Source organism: Rhodnius prolixus, unplaced genomic scaffold (assembly GCF_049639745.1).
Source record: "Rhodnius prolixus isolate KJV_2025 unplaced genomic scaffold, Rpr scaffold_1, whole genome shotgun sequence".
NCBI classification, from domain to species: domain Eukaryota; kingdom Metazoa; phylum Arthropoda; class Insecta; order Hemiptera; family Reduviidae; genus Rhodnius; species Rhodnius prolixus.
This window is the reverse complement of record NW_027411581.1, coordinates 9,678,141-9,700,960: the sequence shown is the minus strand read 5'-3', so window position 1 is coordinate 9,700,960 and position 22,820 is coordinate 9,678,141. Positions and strand designations below refer to the sequence as shown.

Genomic DNA, 22,820 nt, shown 5'->3' with positions numbered 1-22,820 from the left:
AATCAGATGATACTTTCAAGATTCTAAGTCAGAAACTTCTTTATGCACTTATTTCTCTATTGGTACAATAAATTACCTGAATTTTAAATTAGATAAATCTAAATCCTTACAAAACCGGCTAGCCCAAATCATATACGTGGTTAGTAGTGCATCTCGTGATACATCTAATCCAATCATTGTGATAAGATCTTTTCTATCTGTCAGATAGGGATGGAATATGGAAATAAAAAAATTAATGAAACCTAATAGCAGTGAACAATCTATCATACTGCGAATAATTTTTACAATATTGTAACATCAGATCGAAGTTCACGCCTGAGGTCATTGAGAGAAATAAATGAAAGCGAATCATTGGTACCTTAAAAATGGTAAAACCATTTTTTATTAAATTAATAATATTTCTCATTCATAATCAACTCAAACAGTACTGTTACGACTTCTATTTTTACATTTCTAGTAATTTTTAAAAACTTCAAATTTTGTACAGCCCTTCATCAAATTCTCTCCCTTCTTTAATCAAAATTCTTTCAAACAAATTGTTATATTTTCCAATAAATGCTGAATTAAATTCTTTTTATGAATCTAATCGAAGAGTAATTCAAATTATCAGCTGTTATTTTGTTCAAGAATAAACAGTATTTAAGACCTTTTTATTAACTGCTTTTTAGGTGAAGATTTTGTGAAATGAGAAGTTAGCAAGGATTTAGTAAGGCCAATGGCCCGCTAGTGCCCATATATTTTTTCTGATAATCGTAAGTATGCAGTATTTCATTCCACTAAATACCTTGGTGTGAGAACATTCTGCTATAGACATAGCGTATAACTCTGGCTCTAGTTTGAATTTATTGATTCAACGGCAAATTGAAATTATTTATTTTAAAAATTTAAATCTCTCAGGCTTAAGTAATTCTGGCCAGAATACTCTCTTTTGTGACTGAAAGGTTTTCTATAAAATGTTTAGTTTCCTTTAGGAAGGAAATACATAAAACGCCAACTTAATATTTTATTAAGTCGCTTTTTCTATTTACTAAAAAAAGAAAATTTGCATTTCTGAGACACAAGGAATTGATACATTTCATGCCGATGATGACTCTTTCATAAATAGATAGATCTCACTGAACTTTTTGCCTAAATAAAATTCTGCATTATCTGTGGAATATAAATTCCTTTCCATTCGGGATAAGATGGAATATCATGAGATAATGAATGAAACCAAAAAATGTAAACCTAAAAATTGGTTATTGCTTTTTATTAGATTTTAGATTCCGTGGGTGTTGTCATTCAGTCACAGTGCTCAATGCACCATCCCAATCCTGTTTTTTAATTAATTAGGGATCTGGAAAGCGGATTCTGGGTACAGCTTAAATTGTGGAACAGGTTACTCCTCCTCTTACAATCTCAGCAAAATTGTTATAGACTGTGACCAAACTGTTTGTTTTCTTATAGGCCTCTTCAGATCAGCTGGTACACCAGTACTGGTGCATACTGCATAACGGCCCACTTCTTCCATTGACACTGACTTAATTTCCATTGCACTTTAGAGAAACGAATATAATTTTAATTGACTAGTATTTTAAATCTGTATAATTACTTCATTACAAAGCAATTAATTCATGATGAAATCGTATAATTAGTGACCTAGATTTCAAGTGGTAGTCTGGCCATACGCATTTCAACCAAATGTAATTAACTTATAATTTCATAGTAAACCAATTCATTCAGATGCCAGAATGGGACGTTATAATTTCTCTCACTTGTTAATGTAGTTAAAAAAATATATATATATGAAATTATACGATTAGTGATTGATTGATAGCGAGAGCCACCTGGAAAGAGAACTGAGGTAGGCCTAGCATCTTCTCTTTTTGGAAGTCTACAGTCAAGTGGAACTCTGTCAGAGGTTTGGTTACAGCTTTTTCTTCTTACTAAAGAAAGCTCAAAGCGTCAACGATTGCAAACATTGATGATGAAATATCAAAATCATTACAGGTTTGCGCCTATGCCAAATTATTTTTAAAAAGGACCATTCATTAAAACTGAATTAATAACTGTATCTTTGGTAATTAATTGTAATGTACACTTAATTGTATTGTGACAGCGAATATATAATAGTAAAATAAGAATAATAGAACCCCCATTCGCTATAAAATAACTGGAAAAACAAACACACTATGGTAGACTGCTAGATACGAAGAAAGTTCTTCACTTTTTAGAATAACTGTTGACATCAAGCTCTCATGAAGATGACACATGGGGATATTGAGTGCCTGAATCCAGGTATAATTCTATTCCTCTTAAGAAAACTTTCAAAGTGATTGAATTGGCAATAAATGAGAACCATTTATTTTGGAACGTTCCTATTTTGGACGCTAGGGTACGGCCTTCTATTATGGTGAAGATCACTGCTGTCCTGAGAGTTTTTCGCCTCCAGAAAGCGGCTTTAAGGTGATAGGTGTTATTGTACTATTTGGCATAATTATAAACAGAACATTGTAAGTCAAGTTTCAAAACAGTTGAAATATTGATGCTTTCTAGCCTCTATTTGCTGAGGGGTTTGGGATTTTGTGACGAACCGATGGGATACAAAGTCCAGTTGAAAAGTGTGAACAGTATCTGTAACGCCAATAATTTTGAGATTTATGCATACAGATTGAATAAGTTCAACACAATGTTTTGGAATAGTAGGAAAATAAATTTACAATAAAATTAAACCTAGAATAGATGGGTTAAAAAACAAAAACAAAATCTTTTGAATGACCTGAAATCTAATGAAATAATGTTTCATAACTTAAAAGAATTTTTTGTTCAGCATTTTTTTTTATGAATATAATTGGAAACAAAGAAAAAAATGCAAATATTTTGACTTTATCCCATAATGTAGGAGTGGCATTTTTTGGAAACTTTGTATGTCATTAAAACTTTTTTACTCTCTTTTACTGTCCTTAACAGGAAAACAGAATAACTAAATACTGGAAAGTCTCAGTAAGATCAAAAAATGGGTGAAGAAGCTGTTTACCATTCTCGCCCATGATTTAAAGGCTTCGGTTAAAATTTGGCAAATGAAAGCCTAACTGTACTGTATTGTATAGCTTTCCTTTTTTAGCAACATGGTCTCTTTATTTCTTTTGTAGTTTTTCACAGCTACTACGATTTTTATTTATCATATACTATTTACCTAACTAAATGCCTATCAATTTTTGTGGTCACATTCTACCCATGAAATTGATATTTAGCGCTTATTCTCAGATAACATCCTTCCTTCCTTGCTAAGAAGCTCTCTAAAGGGTCTCTTCAAAATAGTTCATAGCCACCGTCAATAAAATATCAAGTAGCAATGCTAGATGTCTACATTTGGCCGGAACGCCTATTTTACAGAATATAATTTTGTCAATAAAAAAGTAAACTTATCTTTGTCAATAAAAAGTATTACAAAATTTTATTGCAACATTTTCGTAGTGGCTTTAAAATTAGTTTAGGATTGTAGAGAATCTATGACAATGATTCCACGTTTAAAGGGTGCGTGACTAACACTTGGTCTATAGTACAATGTAGAAAATTAAGGCAGGAAATTAAAAAAATTTGTTTCAACTGTACAAAAAAAAAAAAAAATTAAAAAAATTCCAAACAAATAAAGATTTAACAAGATAAGAAGAGAAAAAAATGTACAAAACGTAACTTGCATTAGTCACGAGATTGTTTGTAAGTTTTTAAAAGAAAATTGAGATAGGAAATTAGAACTAAGAATGCAAAGGTTAACATCTAAATCTATGCCTACAATTTTCACTCGCCGAAATTGCTTGTAACAATTTCGATCATATACCAAAATTTGATATTCCAGTTAATTATACTCTGGTATGTGGCGGGATAGAGTTTTCCCGCAAATTAAAATTCATTTGTGCCTTAGATATAGCGTACTCCATCTTTTACTGGTAGTATGTCCTTTTCTGATGTACCAATTTTGGCTCAGTCTTTCACCCTTTAGGAATAGAATTTCGAAAAAATTCTTTCTTTAGGAGTTTCTTCGTCAAAAATATAACCTACAATCCAAAGTTTGCGTTTCCAGCTTTAGTACCTTCGGATCTGTTGACGGTTTACTCAGTTAGGGCGTTTTTTTTTTTTAAATATGTAATAAATTTAATAAAATTTAATTTTTGATTACTAATCTTCAGTTCGGATGGTAGCAGTTTGAGAAAAAAGGAAATGTATTACATATCTTGGTAAACTAAATGCAAGAGATATTTTTAAAATAGAAAAGTAACCAAATTTGTAACAAATTAACAAAAATCAATTAAAAAATTAAGCAATGCTTCCTTCAGAAATTAATTTGTGCCAATTATTCGATGTTATGGGAAAATAATGCTGCATAGTTTTGCTTCAGAAATTTCACACTCCACTTTCAATTGCTTAATAAATCGTTATTTAAGTTTAATTTAATATTAACGTAATGATGGTTCTGTTTAAACTCACCACAAATGAGAATTTAGTTTAACTGATTTTTCATCAAATATTGGGTGATTATTTAATTTTATTTTATTTTTTTACAGAGAGTTGCTATGAAACCAAATCCATTGCAAAAAAAAATCAATTTTGTACCCCATAATTGCCAGTGTTCGCAGAAGGTCGGCGTACAGAAAGTGTCCCCATGTATGCGATGATGAGCCAAAGTTTGCTTGTGGGTACGCTAAGGCTAAGCCTTCGTCAAAAACTACATTTGCATGCTCTGCGTTAATTATGTAAGGTTTGAAAGAATAATTTAAGTTGTTTGTGCTGATAGGCTGGAATACCCGCAGGGATCTTGTTCCCTGAAAAATTAGCTTAGTCCACTTGCGTTTCACTTTGTGAAATTTTCTTCAATTATCGAATTCGTTTTTAATTTTAACAGAGATTTTTAATTTGTATGCAAATTATTAGATTTTGGATTTGTGGACAAAACCTTCAATTTTTTTAATCTTGCCAAGGAAATTATCGCTTATTAGAGATGTGTTTAACGAACTACCTCTTTTGAGGGGCAATCTAAACCATTCAGTACAAAGTGAAAAATGTTTTACAATTAATGATATTAGAATTGCAGTAAAAAAACATCATTGTGGGTGATACAAAACTGTTACCTTCACTCTGTTTGAGAGATATGGTGATAAATTATAGGTACTTGAAAAAAAAAACTATAGTTTGTAGATCTTGACAGATTTCTGTATTATTTTTAAGGGGTGTGTTTAATGGAAACTTCCTAGGCTAAGAAGGCATGTAATCCACCGTGAAATTCTTCGCATAATACGGATTTAAATATTAAACAGCAGCGGGGAAGATACTGTTTCCATCAATAGCGTTCATTAGCTTGGAATGAGGTCGGCTAATGTTCCGATAAATTTAAACAAATCTTCAAAAATAATCTCAGAGCTACCTTAAAATTCTTAAGTGAATAGGTTAGCTAGTTTAAATTCCATAATTAAATTAAATCTATTTAATTTGTTTAATTTTTTTTTTTTGTAGCCATCAATGTAACATATGCCTGATTTGTTTTGTTTAAAACTTTGTTAGGGCCGTTTTTTTTTTAAAAAACTTTATACAAATACCTTTTTTTCATTAATTCTTCTTTTTAAAGCATCAGACATTGTAATGATTCAATCAGTGAAATGATTCGTCATTCTATTGTTAACGCTGTGTTTACTTCATTAATTAAGCTTGACGATTAAATAACGAAATGTTTTAGTTAAATTCAGAAATGGTGTAGGGTTGGTTCAAATTGAAGAGGAATAAGTTCAAGAGATTCTACGCTGTTTATTCACTATTTTATTTTTTTTAAAAGAGAACCATTTTTCATTAATTTCATGTGACATACTTCTTCATCAGAAGAATAAAAGAAAGGGAAGGACAACCTATTACTATCTTTACTTTAAGAGGAGATCGACTTTAAAATACTGTCATTTTGTCAGCAGCACAAAGGTACTTTTAGTCATTTATCCACCTCTAACCCTCAACTTCCTACACCTGTATATCCAACGGCAAGTAAACCTGATTCGGAAACATTAATTTTAACTGTTTAATAAAATCAAACAATCATGCTTCCCACGTTTCAAATAGAAACTTGGCCATAGCCTGGAATGACTAGAGCAACTGAAATGAACAATATGTACAAATGTTGCCAACGCTTAATATACATAGTTCATGGTAATTACTAAATTCATACCCACAATAATCCATAGCATTTAAAACCAAATACATATCTCAATTGATCTGTTTTATGACACTATACTCTTAATGCTTTAATCACATCGTATGCTAACATAATGTTACTACATAATTTCATATTTTCTTTTAGGTGATCCACACCCAAATCTATTTACAGTCACATATCCCTCCATTTCACTGATTGTCCAACTGAGTTCGTATTTTACTGATTTATTCAACTTTGGGAAGGAACAATTCATCACACCCTCCAACTGTCAATAAAACATTTCATCACCAACTTTTCAATAAAAGTAGAAATTAAATATTTGTTTCTAAAATTAGAAGTTTAAAATGGCGAAAGAAAAGGACAAAGTTTTTTTAAAAACCTTAAATTTATTCTCACAACTGTAAATTTTAGAAACACGAAGATAAATCCATGGTTTGTCGAATAAAAAATTAACTATATTGAACCTTGAATGCGAATAGTTGCATAGGATTAGAATTAATAAGAATAGAATAGGATAGAATCAATGTAATGCGTAACAAGAAATGCATCTTTTCAGTCAAGCAATTTCTTTTATACAATAGACCCAATATTATTTAAACAATATCCGCCTTCGATAAACGGATCGGCATACCATTGAATAGAATAACAATGTTTATTAAAAGAGGGTTGAAAAAAAACAAAAAAAGGTTAGGAAACCATTTAATATAGTAAATAGTTCATTCTTTGGAAATTCTTAGCACGAGAAAAAGCTCTATAAAACAGTTAGCCTACTTCTACGCAAATTTTAGGGGCTGTTCTTTCAAAGCACTCTCCTGTGGTTACGCCTTTGAGTTTAGCAGTTAAAGTGAAAGCAAATTAAAAAAAAAAAAAAGAAGAAAAAGAAATTTTAAAAAACCTATAGCAAGCTTTTTCACTCATTCCGAAAATACATCAGTTTTCCAATCAGTAAACTCTTTCACCCTGTCCTTGAAAACTTGCCAACGTTTCCTAAAAATAGAATTTTCATTCATTCAAAAAAATCACGCGCAGTTATATTTATAGTTATTTGACAAAAACAAAATAAACAAATTGCGCAGATTAAAAGAAAATAAATAAATAAAAGAAAATAACTCAGTAGAAGTCAAGAACTTAACTGAGAAACTAACTGAACATCAATAACAAAGTTATTCAGTCAATAAATATTGAGATAGGCATTTTTCCGAATAAAAGCAACCATCCAACCCATCTGCTGCAGCAAAACGGCTAAGAAAAGACGTAGGCACGATTAGGGTTTCATTTAAGGATAAAATCTTTTCTCCCTCGCCTGAGGAAAGGGTACTGCAATTCTTTCTTTTTTTTCCCCACACGCATCAGAATCTGCAATAACTTATCCAGCCATCAAACCATACTATTCAAAATTAAATTAATATTAATAATAAATTCTATGTGTTTACAAACGCCTTATACTTACAGCTTTCATTTGAAATATATTCTATTTAATCTAAGGATCGATATATATTCTATTTATTTAAGGATCGATTTAATCTATCATGAAGGGCGAGTCTTGTATTCGTTATTGAATCGAATGAATCAGCTACATGTTAATTAATTAAAGAAAACATGTCAAATTTTCCCAGACTAATACAAAAAGCAAATTATCCATTTTGACTATTTCTCTAATTCTTTCTGTTGCTGTAACCTAAATGAAAATAAAGATCTGCAAAATTCTGCTTTTTTTTTTTTGTAGCAATTTTGTTTTTCTTCCTGATCCACCGCAAGAGAAAATATTACTGTTATCCCATTTAGAGTTTTCAAATGTAATGGACGTTTGAGTTGAAAATTTATTTTAAGTAACTGGACTCTCAATTATTTTCAATTTGTCTTTATGTATCTAATCGTATAAAACTAAAAGAAGATAAAATTTTGATACGCGTCAACAGTGGATGATATCAAAGTTTTGGTCAAATTCATTGCATCAGAAGTTTCTTTTCAGATTTTCCCCCAAAAAATATTTTCTCTTCTAAGATCGTAATGATATTAAGTCATCGAAATACTTGGTCATTTTATAAAACTTGACATGTCTTCATTATTTAAATTCTGTGGATAAAAGATTAAGGAATGTTGTAGAAGAAGCTAACTCTTGAGACAAGCTCTTTTATCTCACGGCTGTTCAATGGTTTTCTAGACACAGTAGATAAAAGTTATATGTCAATGTGTGTTTCCTGTGCGTACAAATTAAGGGGAAACAAAAATCAGAGTAGATTGCCTACAGGTGAATATTATTTTCCTGTAAAATCGAACTTTATTCACATAAGAAATTTTGAAAAAATTGAATTCTTATTATTATAAAAAGAGTGGAAACAATCGATTTGTTTTTTTCATAAACTCTGGAATTTCAAAACGTTTCTTTTTGTTTTAAACTTAAATTAAGAAATCTACACTGAAAACTGTGCGAGGAATTATCATAAAAAAGGGATTTTTCTGTTACCCTACACTCCAAAAGAAAAACAAACAAACATAAAACACAAGACAAAACAGATCAAATTCTTGTAAGAAATGTGCTCTGAACATGCCAATAAAGCTTAGTCCAAACTATTTAGTGAACGCCAAGGATCTGACAAAGGTTAAAAAAGGAGAAAAAAAAAATAGAAGACAGCCTTTTCTCTCTATAGTTTGGCTTCAGAAGAAAGTGTTAGGGACCTACCTATAAAACAAAGAAATAACTAGTTAAAATTTTTTATTCGTTCCTAATACTATTAGAGGAAGTTGTATTCCTCTTTTTTCAAAATTCATCTTAAATTTGTTCACTATTAATGAAAAATCAGTAATCAATCACTTTAAGAACGATATTTTTTTCTTTGTGGAAAACTGTTTCAACTTAAATTTGTTCACTACTAATGAAAAATCAGTAATCAATCACTTTAAGAACGATATTTTTTTCTTTGTGGAAAACTGTTTCAACTTAAATTTGTTCACTATTAATGAAAAATCAGTAATCAATCACTTTAAGAACGATATTTTTTTCTTTGTGGAAAACTGTTTCAACTTAAATTTGTTCACTATTAATGAAAAATCAGTAATCAATCACTTTAAGAACGATATTTTTTTCTTTGTGGAAAACTGTTTCAACTTAAATTTGTTCACTATTAATGAAAAATCAGTAATCAATCACTTTAAGAACGATATTTTTTTCTTTGTGGAAAACTGTTTCAACTTAAATTTGTTCACTATTAATGAAAAATCAGTAATCAATCACTTTAAGAACGATATTTTTTTCTTTGTGGAAAACTGTTTCAACTTAAATTTGTTCACTATTAATGAAAAATCAGTAATCAATCACTTTAAGAACGATATTTTTTTCTTTGTGGAAAACTGTTTCAACTTAAATTTGTTCACTATTAATGAAAAATCAGTAATCAATCACTTTAAGAACGATATTTTTTTCTTTGTGGAAAACTGTTTCAACTTAAATTTGTTCACTATTAATGAAAAATCAGTAATCAATCACTTTAAGAACGATATTTTTTTCTTTGTGGAAAACTGTTTCAACTTAAATTTGTTTTGTAAATGCAAGTATGTGATTTTATTACTTTATAACTTTAATACATGACAATTTTTCTTCAATTTCAGTGGTATGACTAAAGCTTTCCTCTGAACAGCTCAGAGGCTTTCTTCAAAAACTAGTAGGAAAGTGGTATGAAAAAGGTAAGATTTAACAGTAGGAAAATAAAAGTTAGTTGTAGTTTTAACAGATTCAGTTTTACTTAAAAAGTTTAAAGTATGGAGAGCTAAAAATATAAATTATGAATTAAATTTAAGCTGTATCAGTATTTTGGAGGAACAAAAAAAAAATTGTCAAAAAAGTTGGAAGTTTTTAAGAAGCATTTTCTTTAAAAATAACGAGCAAAAAAGCTTCAGAGGGTAATCATCATTGGGTTTTAGAGTTCGAAAACAAAACCGTCAGCCTATGTCAAACAAATAAACAAAATTTCATTATTCTAAAATTAGAAGAGACTTAAAGATAAATTATAATCCATTTGATTCACAATGAATTCAATTTTGAGCATTGAGGAAACTAAAAGAAATAGGGAATAGTTATCAATTTTCTGGCTGACAGCCTCACTTAAAAATAGGTAGAAAAAAATATTTTAAAGGGAAAAACTTTCAGAAGAAAAATTAATTGGTACTTTAAAATGGAAAAAACTTGTTAGGTTTGTACAATTCTTTAAAAGATGCAGATCAATAGTGGATTCTTTCTAGATTTTTTTTTAATCTCTAAAATATGTGGAAGATAAAAGTTTTGTTTTATTTTTATTTGTTTACTTTTTTTTCCCACCACTTTGTGTAATTTTCTATTTTTAAACAAGTTTTATTCAACATTATGGTCCAGCTTTCCTGTCTTGCTACTTATTGTATTTCATGAATGAAATTAAAGTTATGCATCAGGATAAGTAAGGAGAATCTATCCATATGTCTAATGTGATTTGCAAAAAGGGAATGGAAGCGAGTTATCAATATAACAGATTTCTACCCTCTGAAACCTTTTATTTTATTAACTTCTTGGATACAACTTTCATTTGCGAGGGAATCGCCGACCATATGATTAATTATTTGTTCAGGTTAATTATTCTATGTAGGAATTGGGTATGCAACAGTCCTGGAAAGAAAGCATAAACTGATGATGCATTCCTCTATTTTAAGACATTGAGAGAAGCACGAATGTGACTTTTGAGTCCTTTGAAAGTAAAAAGAGTTTTGGCCTTTTAAGGACTAAGGGCCAGTGAAATAATAGAAACAACAATAATCGTAAGAAAATGGAAAAGTTTTGTAGTTGGACAAAGACAATGGGAAGTTCAATGCTATCCGAAATATTGGAAAGAGAAATAATAAAAAATTCAGTTCCTGAGATAGTGGTTTATTCCTTACTTGCTGTTCATGATGCGGAGGTGAATTTGGCCGTGTTGCAATAGTTTTAACTTTACCAATGATCTATCTAACGCCTTTTTAATTTCTAATTTTGCTTTAATAAACTTTTTATTTCATTTAAGGTACACCCCAATAATCCAAGGAGGTATTTATTTTCAATTAAACCTGAAAATTTGGTTACTATGAATAAGAAACTTCAATCGTTTTATTTTGTTGAGTTCGGTTTGTTTAAAACACAAGTAATGAATAACTCTGTGCTTGAATATGAATTAACTGGGCTAGCCAGATCTATTTTAATATCCAGATTTAAACAGAAAAAAAAGGAATTGAAGCATGGGCGTGTTGCAGCATTTTTCTAGAGTCAGGAAAGTCGTACACAGACGAGTAAAATTTGTATTGTTAAGGAAATAATTGATAATAATTATTGAAAAAGTAAAGAAAAAAATGTCTACTTTATGACTAATTCTTAACAACTGCTCGATAAAGTAATCTTAGTTTCCAAACTCTAAGTTGACTCCAAGTCAACTCATAGTTGAGACGGTCCGTTTATCCCAGAGGCGTATAACCTTTTGAAGTCTGAAGGCCAGAATTTGTAAGCAAGTGTTGGTGAAGGACCGCACAACCTTTTCTTCTAATTTCCTACATAAGACTATTCCAGTAAGTACTAAAGTAAAGATAAGCCTATTTTTTTTTTTCAGGCTCTGCTTAAGATTCATCTACTAGTTAATTAGATATCGTGGATGCTCATAAGTTAAAATTTACATTTTACCAATTAAATAAAAAGTAGCCAAACGCTGGACTCGAACTGGGGGTCATCCCAGTTATAACTAGAATTCCCAACTTATAACCACTTCACCAAAACGTCAATACTATAATCAAAGTATTGAAGATAAAATGATTTACACAATATCACGAAGAGAATTAAGAGAGACCGATATTTTCGGAATAATAACCAAATATGACCGAACTTTAAACGCCGGTACTCAACTTTTTCTTGCAGTAATTCTAATTCAGAAATTTTCTTAAAACTAAAAGAGCTTATTACTTAAAAGCGCTTGATGGGGATTACCTTAGAAGTTTCTGGCTAAGATTTAGAAATGGATCTGTCACATAGAGAGCTGTTCGGTTTTCTTTCCTTTTCAAACTCTTCTTCCTTATCTAACCCGACATTCAATCCCCTCCAGATCTCAGAACTCTTCAAAAATATTTTTTCCAGAACAATTTTTGAAATAAAAAACCATAGTTTTATGTTATTTAGCAATAAAATGCAGAGAAAACTTTTCTATCAGTTTTCTAGCCACTTTCAACAAAAAAGGAAAACATAGAATTTCTGTAAGCATAAAATTACAGCCTTCTTTTAATGTCCATTAATAAGAGAAGACAAGGAAATTGTTCAAAAGGGTTACATAAGAGGGAAGCTTAAGATTCTAGTTAATAAAAATCCCTTTTCCGGCCATAAGTTAGTGATAGGCCTACATAATATGTTTAGGCTAAAATGACGTTAATAAGTAAAATATATTGAAAAAACAAAAACAAACGAACGAATTGCCTGATTGGAGTTTTCTTTGACTTTTCTTTTTTGAAATATTCTGATCCAAACCCTCGCCTCTGGCTACAAATCATTTTATTTGTTTCCTCGTATTAGTGCTCTAATTAGTTATTAGAAAAATATAGTTTACTTTTTTTTAATTAATTGTTCTCCATAGGTATTTGATATGTCATCAGATTGTGTATGAAAATATCTATTTAATTTCATCATACTTTATGTAATTTATGTTAAAGATCGAAAGAAAATTGGGTAGATTTGGAAGGTTTTAAGGAAAAAAGCGGAAAAATCAAAATCTATTTAGATGTAGGTCAGTGGAAGTAAGTTCGCCAAGTTGTTGTGTTTTAACAAGACGGATTCCATTTTAAGAAATATGATTTCTCATTCGATATTGAATAAACTTGTAAGTTGTAGAGGTAATTGGAAGTTTAATTCTGGGAAATATTGTTTTTGGTAATAATTTTAGGAGAAAACAACACAGTTTTCTGAGCAGAGTCCTTGAACCTAATCTTGTCACATCATAAGCAGACAGGACTCAAGGTGTAACATCTTCCTGTTCTGAAACTCTACAAAGGAGGTGTAGAATGAGCTCCATTAAGTAGAGAGGCCTAGAGTATAACCTTAATCTCCAGCAAAGACGATGTAGCAGGCCTGCCTTAAGAATCTACCTCTCCAGACAAAAAACTCCAAGAATATAAGTGAGTAGCCGTCGGAACAACCACCACCTTATCGCTACTAAATTCCAGTTAAAAAAGATCGCCCCTCAATGGATTTTCTACAAGTGGCCCCAAAACTCATCGCCTCAATCTTAAGTAGCACAGGCATCATAACTTATAAACTAACTGCTGGGTTATAAAGGCTCATAAACTAAAGTTGGGCTTGACCCACCAAGTACCTTCTAACTGTGGTAGATATTTTCGCAACTGATTTTCTAAGTTTCATACATTATCAACTCTGAAAATTCCAATAATTCTGTTATTAAACTTTTCGATTATTTACTGGAGTAACTATTATTTAATTATATTGAGGTAATGTATTATTGAAACAGGTTCAATTAACGGGAAGTTAATTTATGTTGGCATATTAATACAAGTACAAACCTACAGTTCATCGTCAATTTTAAAACTTTAATTAATATTTAGTCTTAATTATGGTGTCTGATTAGACCGACGCTTTTCCTTATGGAGCGTACACTCTAGTGTTCATTTAATGAAACTGAACTGATTAAATTAATTGAATAATGCAAGTAGTAAAATGCAAACAGGTCTAGCTAATCATTTGTATCTAGTTTAATAATTGATTGTAGCTTCTGGAATCATACATTGACTGGTCAAGTAAAATAAACAAATACTACAAAAGGAATACAATTAAAAAAAAAAAAGCATGTCTTCTTGGAGATGCATTTTACTGTATCAGCAATACAGATTCCCTGTTCGCTATGCAACTAGGACGAGACTACAGAAGTTCTACCCAGCTTTAACTGTGTCTACATTAAAGTTGGAAAATTATAAATAGGCTGACAAGTCATCTTAATTGGCGTTATTAAGAAAAAAAAAAAATGAAATAATTAAAAAATTGTGATTATAAATGTGACCAGAACTCGGAAAAACTTTTTCTGTAAAACTGATGTCAGTTAAAAAGGCTTCTTTCCCTTTGGAAGGAAACTCGCGAAATTTTAGGTTACATATAGGGTAGATCGTAGATTGTGATTCCACTTATTAGAAAATTTTATTCGAATCAATTTAGTGAGAATTAAATTAAAATTATTTAACTTTGAAGAAAATTTATGGTTTTTAATTTTGAGAGTAACGATAGAAGAAAAAGTTGTAGCCGTTTTGCACTGGATTATTTTTTGAGAAGTTTGACGCAAGAAGCTGAAAGAGAGGGATAATGAACACATCATTAGAGGTAAACAGGAGTAAGGAGTATCCTCTTATTTCCTCATGTTTTGTAAGGTTCATTTGTAAGGTAGTCGAAATAATTATTTGGAGAAGCAGATAAATAATGTTTTGTTTTTATATTGCTAACCTTTCGAAGGATATGATGCCTTTTTCAATTCAGTTATCCAATAGCTAGTTAAATAATTCATATATACATATAATGTTTGTAATAAAAAACCAAGAGAGATAAAATTTGTCTGGGTTTTATCACATAAATTTGACAAGTCCCTAAAAACGTACAAGAAAAAAACAATTTCATAAATTAAATTAATGTTGCAATTACCAACTCTAATGTTGGACAGTTTGTAGTCTCAACTTAATTTATTTATATAAAATTCTTATGATCGTCAACAAAAAATCCCATGTAATAATTTGTTTAGATACCGTAATGCCATGAAAAATATATTATATTTGTGAACAGTTTGGTAAGTTTTTTTTGTTAAATAGGAATTTTTGGCGGTTTAATATTAGCTATTATAGTTTTAATGCATTTATTTCATAGTCAAATTCTAAAAATCTGAAAATTAAGAGACAGAGGGATTTATTTTGTAATAATTCAGAAAAAACATACCAAAAAAAAAGAAATTGTAAGCAAAGATTTTCAAGTAATTTGCATTTAAATTACAAATGTCATTTTTCTCAGACTATGACTTCCTCTTTTCATTTATATATTATTTATCAAGTAATTTTCACGATTTTGTCCTTTATTTTATCAAATATCTTGGAAGGGAAATAAAAATACCATTGGAAATCCTACATCAATTTTTGACATGAATAATGTATTGGTTACTTCTGCCAAAGTACTTACTCTCTAACTGTTGACACACAATAAACAAAAGATCGTACTTTGTTCAACGAAATAAAGTTTGGTAAGTACTTTTAAAAAGTAACTGAGAGAATATTAGATTTAAGTTTACAAAGGAATGTATTCATATATGTACATATTCGCTTCTTAATGATTGTTTGGTGAGCAAGTTAAAGAAAATTAAACAAAATTTTTGGAATTAAAAGTATCTTTTATATCAATTGAAATTAGTATAGAATAATTACTATCTTCATAACAGAAAACAATGAAGAAAATATTTTTAAAAATGGGGTGCTTTTTTTTATTCGTAAAAAAGAATCTGGAATTGAAAAGTTTACATCATTTTAAAAAAATCAAATATTTTAATTTCTACAGAAAAAACTGAATTACTAGTTTTTTCACAATAATAATAATTTTAAGAAGGATGAAAAAGTTGAAAATAGTTGATTGTTTTTCGCCTTTTGACTTTAATTAGAATGGATTGGAAAATCTAAAAGAGATTATAGTTCTTTAAGTAATATATATATTTTTTTTAAATTTAACTTTAGTCAGTGTGCATTTTACTAACTTAAAGAATTACCAAGTTGTGAATGTTTAAACTCAAATGGAAAAGTTGACTGTAAAAAGTGTAATAAAATGAATTTTGTTTATAATGGTTAACTTTTTGATTTAAGTTTGATTGTTGTTGTTACCTGTAATTATGATATTTAAGGTGCAGAATAGTGCCACGGCGAAAGCCATCCTGTAGGAAGGCGACATGGTGTACTTGGTGGCTGGAGAGACGTAGTGAGACCGATGTTTGTGGCAGAGTGAATGGGAGTTTAAAGATAGAGGCGGCGTGTGTGCTGCCGTTGGGGGCAGTAGGGCCGGGTGTACTATCGGACAGTAGAGTGGGGGACGCGCCGCCTCCAAACTCGTTGGCGGCATTTTTTTTTTTGTTCTTTTGCTTCTTCTTCCTTTTATCATCATCATACTTTCCGTTAATCAGCAAATATTATTTCTAATGTTTCGATTATACACTTCATTTATGGCCAGTGACGTCGCCATCGTCCATCTTTTTCTGATGCAAACTAGTCCCTGATTCGACAGGTTGGAGGAATTTCCATTCCTTCTCCACACCCAATCAATCTTTCTTCCCTTGCAGGCATCGAACGTGCGAGAAGTCTCGCTGCACTCATAAGGGGCGAGCAATGCAATCTTCATTGCTTAATGCAATTGAGGTCATATTCTTAGTGGGCTACTTTGAACAACAACTTCATTGATTGCGTTAATGAGTTAAACGATAGACTACCTGCAAAATAAAGTTAACTTCAGAGAAGTACCGTAGCTGAAAGTACTCTGGCTAGATGGGGGTTGGTTGGCCTATTAGGGATTAACCTTTTCTTGTTTCTTGTAGAGGAATTTACCTGTGGTTGAATTTTCAACCTGCTGGTGGGGCTTATCCCAAACTGTCGTTTAATATAGGGGGGGTCACGCCCAAGGACTGTTCAGAAAGGTCTGGCACAACCATTTGGAAGAAATAGTAACTTTTTATAAAATGAATCCGTTGATAATCTCTGGTACAATAGTCAAACCAATTACAAAATTTATATTTGTTTACATGACTTTTTTGTAAATCAGATTTTAATACAAACAAAAATTGCTGAAAAATTATTACTCTATAAAAGTTCAGCTTTGAGTTAAAATAATAATACTTTGTATAATTCCTAGACCGTACACATTGGTCTGCAGAAGTTGGTTGAATTAGGTTAACTGCAGAAAACATACTTCATGTGCGAGTACTTTAGAACGCCATACACTTCATTCAGATTTGCACAATCACAGTCTACACTCTACACAATAAGTGCCCAAGATTAATAAGTGCACTAGCCCATCTAATTGCCACTAGAAATGGTTAGAAAAGCGGTGAATAAAATTCAATGGCAAAAAAAAAAACAAATCGGCCCCCAATAGGCTAGAAGAAAGAACTTACACTTTCGTTTCTATAGTTACCGATCCATCATTATTTCCCTGAAAAAGTAAAATTTGTTTCACTTCTGAAAATAAAATAAGTCTTTTTACTTATCACATTCACTGAAAAGGCTTGGTAAGTCTCGAGCATTAATAATTAAAACTGTCCGGTAGGACAGTTGTATAAGGGTTGATCGTCAAAAACTGCACGAAAAAGCGTAACGTTGAAAAACACCCAACTTTGAAATTTTTTTTCTCTTTTTCTATAAAAGATAAAATTCCCAAATTTTCTTTAAAATGAAGGGCAAATCCTCCTTTACAACTGTAATTTTTTTGCAACAACATAGATTTAATAGATTTCGAGAAAAAAGTTGCTGAAAATGAGCAAAAACGGCATTTTCAAAAATGGTTGTTCTTCTTCTTGTTGTTGTTGTTACCTTTTTTGTAAACTGCGTAGCGCCTAAACGCGTGAACCGATTTTCATGAATGAGGTGTCATTCGATTCGGAATTTTATGTAGATGTGCCTTTTGGGGGTCTCGACGCTGTACATCGAATGGGAGAGGAGTTAGCCCCCTTTATGTAAGGCCCCCTCCAAAATTGGCCCGATTTTGATAAAATTTGGTAGGATCATAGGGTTATGGCTTCCCTACGTAACATTAAAACGACATTCTGCACTTACACTTGTTAAGAGGAAGTATAGCAATCGTTTCAAATTATCGAGACGTGAACCGATTTGCATGAATGAAGTGTCATTCGAATCGAAATTTTGTTCAGACTTGTATTTTAAAAGTCTCGACGCTATGCCTCATAAGGAGGGGAGCTTGCCCCACCCAAATAATAGACAAAAAGAAAAATCTATCCAAAAGGTACAAAAATCTCCTTAACAAAAACTTACAGTTTAAAAGTGTTAAGTATAAGGGTTGATTAAACGCCAAAATGCACACAAATCAGCAAGTATCCATCATTTCATTCATACTTCATTGATATTATTTAAGTAATTTTACTACATTAACTTTTCCTTCACATTTTTTGAATTTATTAGATGTTTCACAGACCCTTATGCTGGCCATTTTAATCTACAAAATATATGTTCAAGTAGAACACCATTTAACTTAGATTGACTGTAATATCTAATGTTTTTTTCTACTTTAACATGCATGTATAGATACTACATTAACTTTTACATTATTTTTGTACCTTACATTAACAATGTAATTTTACTGCATTAACTTTTTATAAATTTTTTTTGAATTTATTAGATGTCGCGGAACCATTAGATGCTGGCTAGTTCAGATTCAAAATGTGAAGGAAAAGTTAATGCAATAAAATTACTTAAATTTTTATAACTAATTATGTTGATATTACTCACCTTTTATTATTATATCAAAAAACTTAAAATGAATGCTGATTTGTGTGCATTTTGGCGTTTAATCAACCCTTATACTTAACACTTTTAAACTGTAAGTTTTTGTTAAGGAGATATTAAAAAGATTGGATATTTTCTAGCTGGCCATTATTTTTTCTTTCACAAATCTTAGTTTACATTTCTCTCTCTACTAAACGTATGAAATGTTGGAAGCAGAATGCTACCTAGCTGGTGAATTTTATTAGGACAAACAAATATTTCTTTTTTAAATATAATTCAAGTTTTAGATGAAACCTTAGCTGATTTAGTTGAAAGTTGATTTAGTTGATTAAAACTAAACAGAAATATTTATTTTTTTATTAGTTTGTTAATTTATTGATTAACCGAGTATGACAATGGTAGTAACGATTCGTCACTCAGTCAGGTCTCAGCAGCCTGAAAACCAATTCTTTCAAAGCACCGATGACTGAGTCATCTACTAATTAATAACAATCGTTCGTCCACTGGTATCCACGCAGCAACACATAGAAGGGCGCCAACCAACAAGTAAACCTCCTCACCACATCTCACAAAACAATCCTAATAGCCGCCAGATATCGTCCAGGTCTCTTACACAATACAAGACGGTTCACCACCGCTAACAACTGCACTTCGTGAAGTTACTCGTATTTTTTCTTTTTAGCATTGTGTCTTTATCTAGAACTCATAATATCTTGGACTTACTTTAACCCCCAGTTCATGAAGTATATTTTTTCCTAGTTTGCTGATCGGAAGGCATCTGGAGATAATCTTTAATTAAAAAGTTTAATTTCTCTATTACATGAAGAAAAATAAAAAGTATACTTTAGATGCCAAAGATATTTTTTGCTGGTGTTTTCTTTCTATATATGTAAAAAAAGTTGTTTGTTTTGGGTGTGTATTTGATACTGCCAGGGGTTACGATAATAATCTTTTGGTCAACAATGATCAGATGCAAGAGCAATTTTATGGAATAATTTTTTTATGATTGGATATAATTATTTTAATTAAATTTTGTATGCTGTTTGCCTACGCAGTGGATCTATAATTTTTATTTGGAATCTTTTCTCAAGAAAGTATTACTTCTGTTCTTGGGAACTGAATTCGCTTCGACCTTTCCACAGCCATGCCTTATTGAATCTGAGTTTAAAGCTTCTAAAAAGTATTATAAAGAAGTGCCTATTTTTCAGGTGGGGCTTTACGACCACCTACCGAATTTGGTGTCGCGGACGGAGGCGATTAGCAAACATATTTTACTATAAGTTTTTCATATTAACCATTAAATAAAATCCAAGGCCTAGACCGGGAATCGAACCCAGTATCACAATACATTTTAATTTTGCGGGCCTCACCTCTAACCGCTCGGCTACCGTGGCACCTGAATAAAGCTTCTAAATCTCGAATTAAGAGCAATATTCGAGGAAGGTTATCCCTTGGTTAAGAAGAGAAATAAAGGGCTTGTAGGAAGGCAGTACTTTCCTTGCCCTTACCTGCAGAGTGAACATTTATTTAAAACTTTTTTTCTAGGTGAGATGTTATTATTTAGACTGCCTTGAAGTCCTAAGGACCATATGATACTATCTTCTGCACAACAAAGAGAATAACTAAATATTTAGCACAGTTTTAAGATAAATTTGAAGTTAGTAATGGGAGAGTTGCGGCCAGAGAGTCAGTTGGGTAGCGTTACTTTCCTTTAAAATGTCTGCAGCAATACACCAGTCTGAACAGAGGGCGTAATAACCTGATGAATAAAACCCTTTTTAATTAATTATTGACACAGTTTTTGTCAATAAAGAAATCGGTGTTTTATATACGTATATAAATATTTAATGAGCTGCCTGATGAGGAAGGTAACCGAGGGAAAGGATTTTGTGGGGGGAAAGAAGGGAGAAGGTTACGGGGATATGAGGAAGAAGTAGAAAGCAAGGTAGCCCTCCAGAGACCCTTCGCCGACACCCAGGGAAGACGATCGTATATTTTCCCAAGCAGGCCTCAGTCTCCAGACCTGTATGCCCAGTGGCGAAATCAGGTCGCCCGATAGTCTCATACCTACTAATTTCCAAATCCATATTTGTTAAAGTGGTAATAAGAGGTGAGGCCCAGCTCCTAGGGAAGGTAACTCTAGGGTGTGAACTGGGAGTGCCTCAGTATAAGAATATGGGAATGTTAGTGTAGTGTACTTTGCGAATGTAGTCCGTGTGTGCACGTAGTACATACGAGCTAGATATCGGATGAGAGTAAAAATCTTCGATCAGTTCAATTGTAAGTGTTGTTAGACTGGGAAACCGCAGTGATGCCAAAATCCCTGAAGAAGTGGCTACTCCACTTCTCCCAACGGGGGATATTATATTATTAATATATATCTATTTGTTATGTGCACTTTTTACTTGTAAACAAAAAAAAAAAATGAGAAAAAAAATATCTTCTAAAATTTGTACAAGCTCACAAAGTATAGCAGCGTTGGTAATATCTTAAGATAATGCAAACTTCCTTTATCTAAAATAAACATGAATTTACCTCTGGTTTCAAGCCAGAATATTCTACCTAATATGGTGTTGTATTAACAGTAGCTTTTGTAAATATTCAAAAAATAAAAAATTATATCTCAACAAAATATGAATCCTATAAATTCTTATATTTTCTTAAATATTAAATGTAAGTAAAAAAAAACTTTAAAAACTTTTTGTGTTGTATTGGCTAATTTTGTTTTATTTAAATATGGTTACTGTTACAACCAATTTCTGCATCTTTACGTTCTTAATCCAGAACATCTTTTTATCACTCTTGATTTAATTCTTTTATTATAATCGTTTACTTTTACTTAAACGTTTAGTAAATAAGCTGCCTCACGAAAACCAGTAAATAAACATGAAAGAAATTGATGTAAAGAGAAAACTGTTGCAGAAGATTAAATAATCTAATAATTTAAGATGAATTTCACCGAAGCTGAATAGCCTTCCTATTAAGTACCAGTTTGATGTTAATTCTAATTACACACACTTGGCTCAACATTGGGCAAGTTAAGAAGGTCTTAGTACTTTTATAAGAATGAAACGGCCAAAACCAATATTATAGTGGAAGGTATCAGTTCAATGTACAGAAAGGCTTTTTCGAGAATTCAGTAATTTCCTAGGGTTTCATTTGAACTTAGAAGTAGACTTGTGTTAGACTTCATTTTGGTTGAAGTTTTTCTTAGGAAATTCTAATTGTAGTAGAGTTCTAGGGAAGCTGTGATGAAAAGCTAATTTCATTAGTATTGCAGTGAACTTGTACACTATTGGGTTAACTGTCTTTCAAGTATAAATTCGAAGTAACTAGAAAATTTAATTGCATAAATTGCGTTTAGAGTAACTTTTATTTTTGTATCTTATTACATAAACAATTGAATAAAAACTAAAATAATAATTTTAGTCCTTCAACGATGGTAAAAACTATAAATAAAAGTATTTGAATATTTATAAAAAATTTCATTAACCTTTTGAAAGCTTTTAGGGAATCTTATCTTGGATTTTTAAGAAAATTTATTGACCCCCAATTTATTATACTAAATGTAAACACAACTTAAAAATGAATCAATCATATTTTATGAAATTCATGGCTGGTTATCTATCAGTACCCATTATCAGTGGAGATTATAATTAACTTATCCGAAGGCATTAAAATATTTCACAAAAACTGAAAATCTATTTGGGGGGCAAACGCACTTGAATTGAAAAATAAAAGGATAAAAAGATATATCGCAATATGTCGTCGAATAATTTTTTTTACAAAATATTTTAATTATGAGTAAGTTGAGATTGAAGTATAAAAAAGGCCAATAGTTAATACTGAGCCATTCTTTCACTTCTCATACAGATAAAGCAAATAAAAGTAAAGTTCCTAGCAACCAGCTTGTATCCATTTCATACTCTTATTTCCTCAATTAGTTATTTCATTAATTTAATTAAAACAACTTTTGAATTGATGATCCACTGAATAGGAAAGGTTTATAATGCAGTATTTTTGCCACAGACAGCCACAAAAGAAACAATTAATGTTTGTTTTTAAGATTTTAGATAAGTGAAAATTTTCTTAGAACATCTTCCATTGCCAGCTTTATAATCAAAAGATAATT

General features: G+C 31.0%; 1 protein-coding gene and 1 long non-coding RNA gene across 8 annotated transcripts in view; one reads left to right on the top strand and one right to left on the bottom strand.

Annotated features, from left to right (window-relative positions):
- Nucleotides 1–16,222, bottom strand: part of LOC141453994 (uncharacterized) — a 46,365-nt gene extending 30,143 nt beyond the window's left edge. For all 3 annotated transcript variants that reach the window (XM_074127718.1, XM_074127725.1, XM_074127734.1), the window contains exon 1: nucleotides 16,064–16,222. In XM_074127718.1, coding sequence (XP_073983819.1) covers nucleotides 16,064–16,130 — 67 coding nt within the window. In that variant the 5' untranslated portion in view covers nucleotides 16,131–16,222. The remainder of the gene's footprint in view (nucleotides 1–16,063) is intronic.
- On the top strand, nucleotides 457–11,124 carry LOC141453940 (uncharacterized). Of its 5 annotated transcripts, none has more exons than XR_012458323.1 (6): nucleotides 465–752; nucleotides 2,214–2,445; nucleotides 4,545–4,733; nucleotides 5,851–5,943; nucleotides 9,785–9,859; nucleotides 10,774–11,116. It is a non-coding gene; the product is annotated as an uncharacterized lncRNA (long non-coding RNA). The 5 variants fall into 5 exon arrangements; XR_012458320.1 differs by lacking the exon at nucleotides 2,214–2,445 and adding an exon at nucleotides 1,817–1,989 and having other exon boundaries at nucleotides 471–752; nucleotides 10,774–11,115; XR_012458321.1 differs by lacking the exon at nucleotides 2,214–2,445 and adding an exon at nucleotides 1,817–1,900 and having other exon boundaries at nucleotides 475–752; nucleotides 10,774–11,114.
- Nucleotides 16,223–22,820: the final 6,598 nt, after the last annotated feature.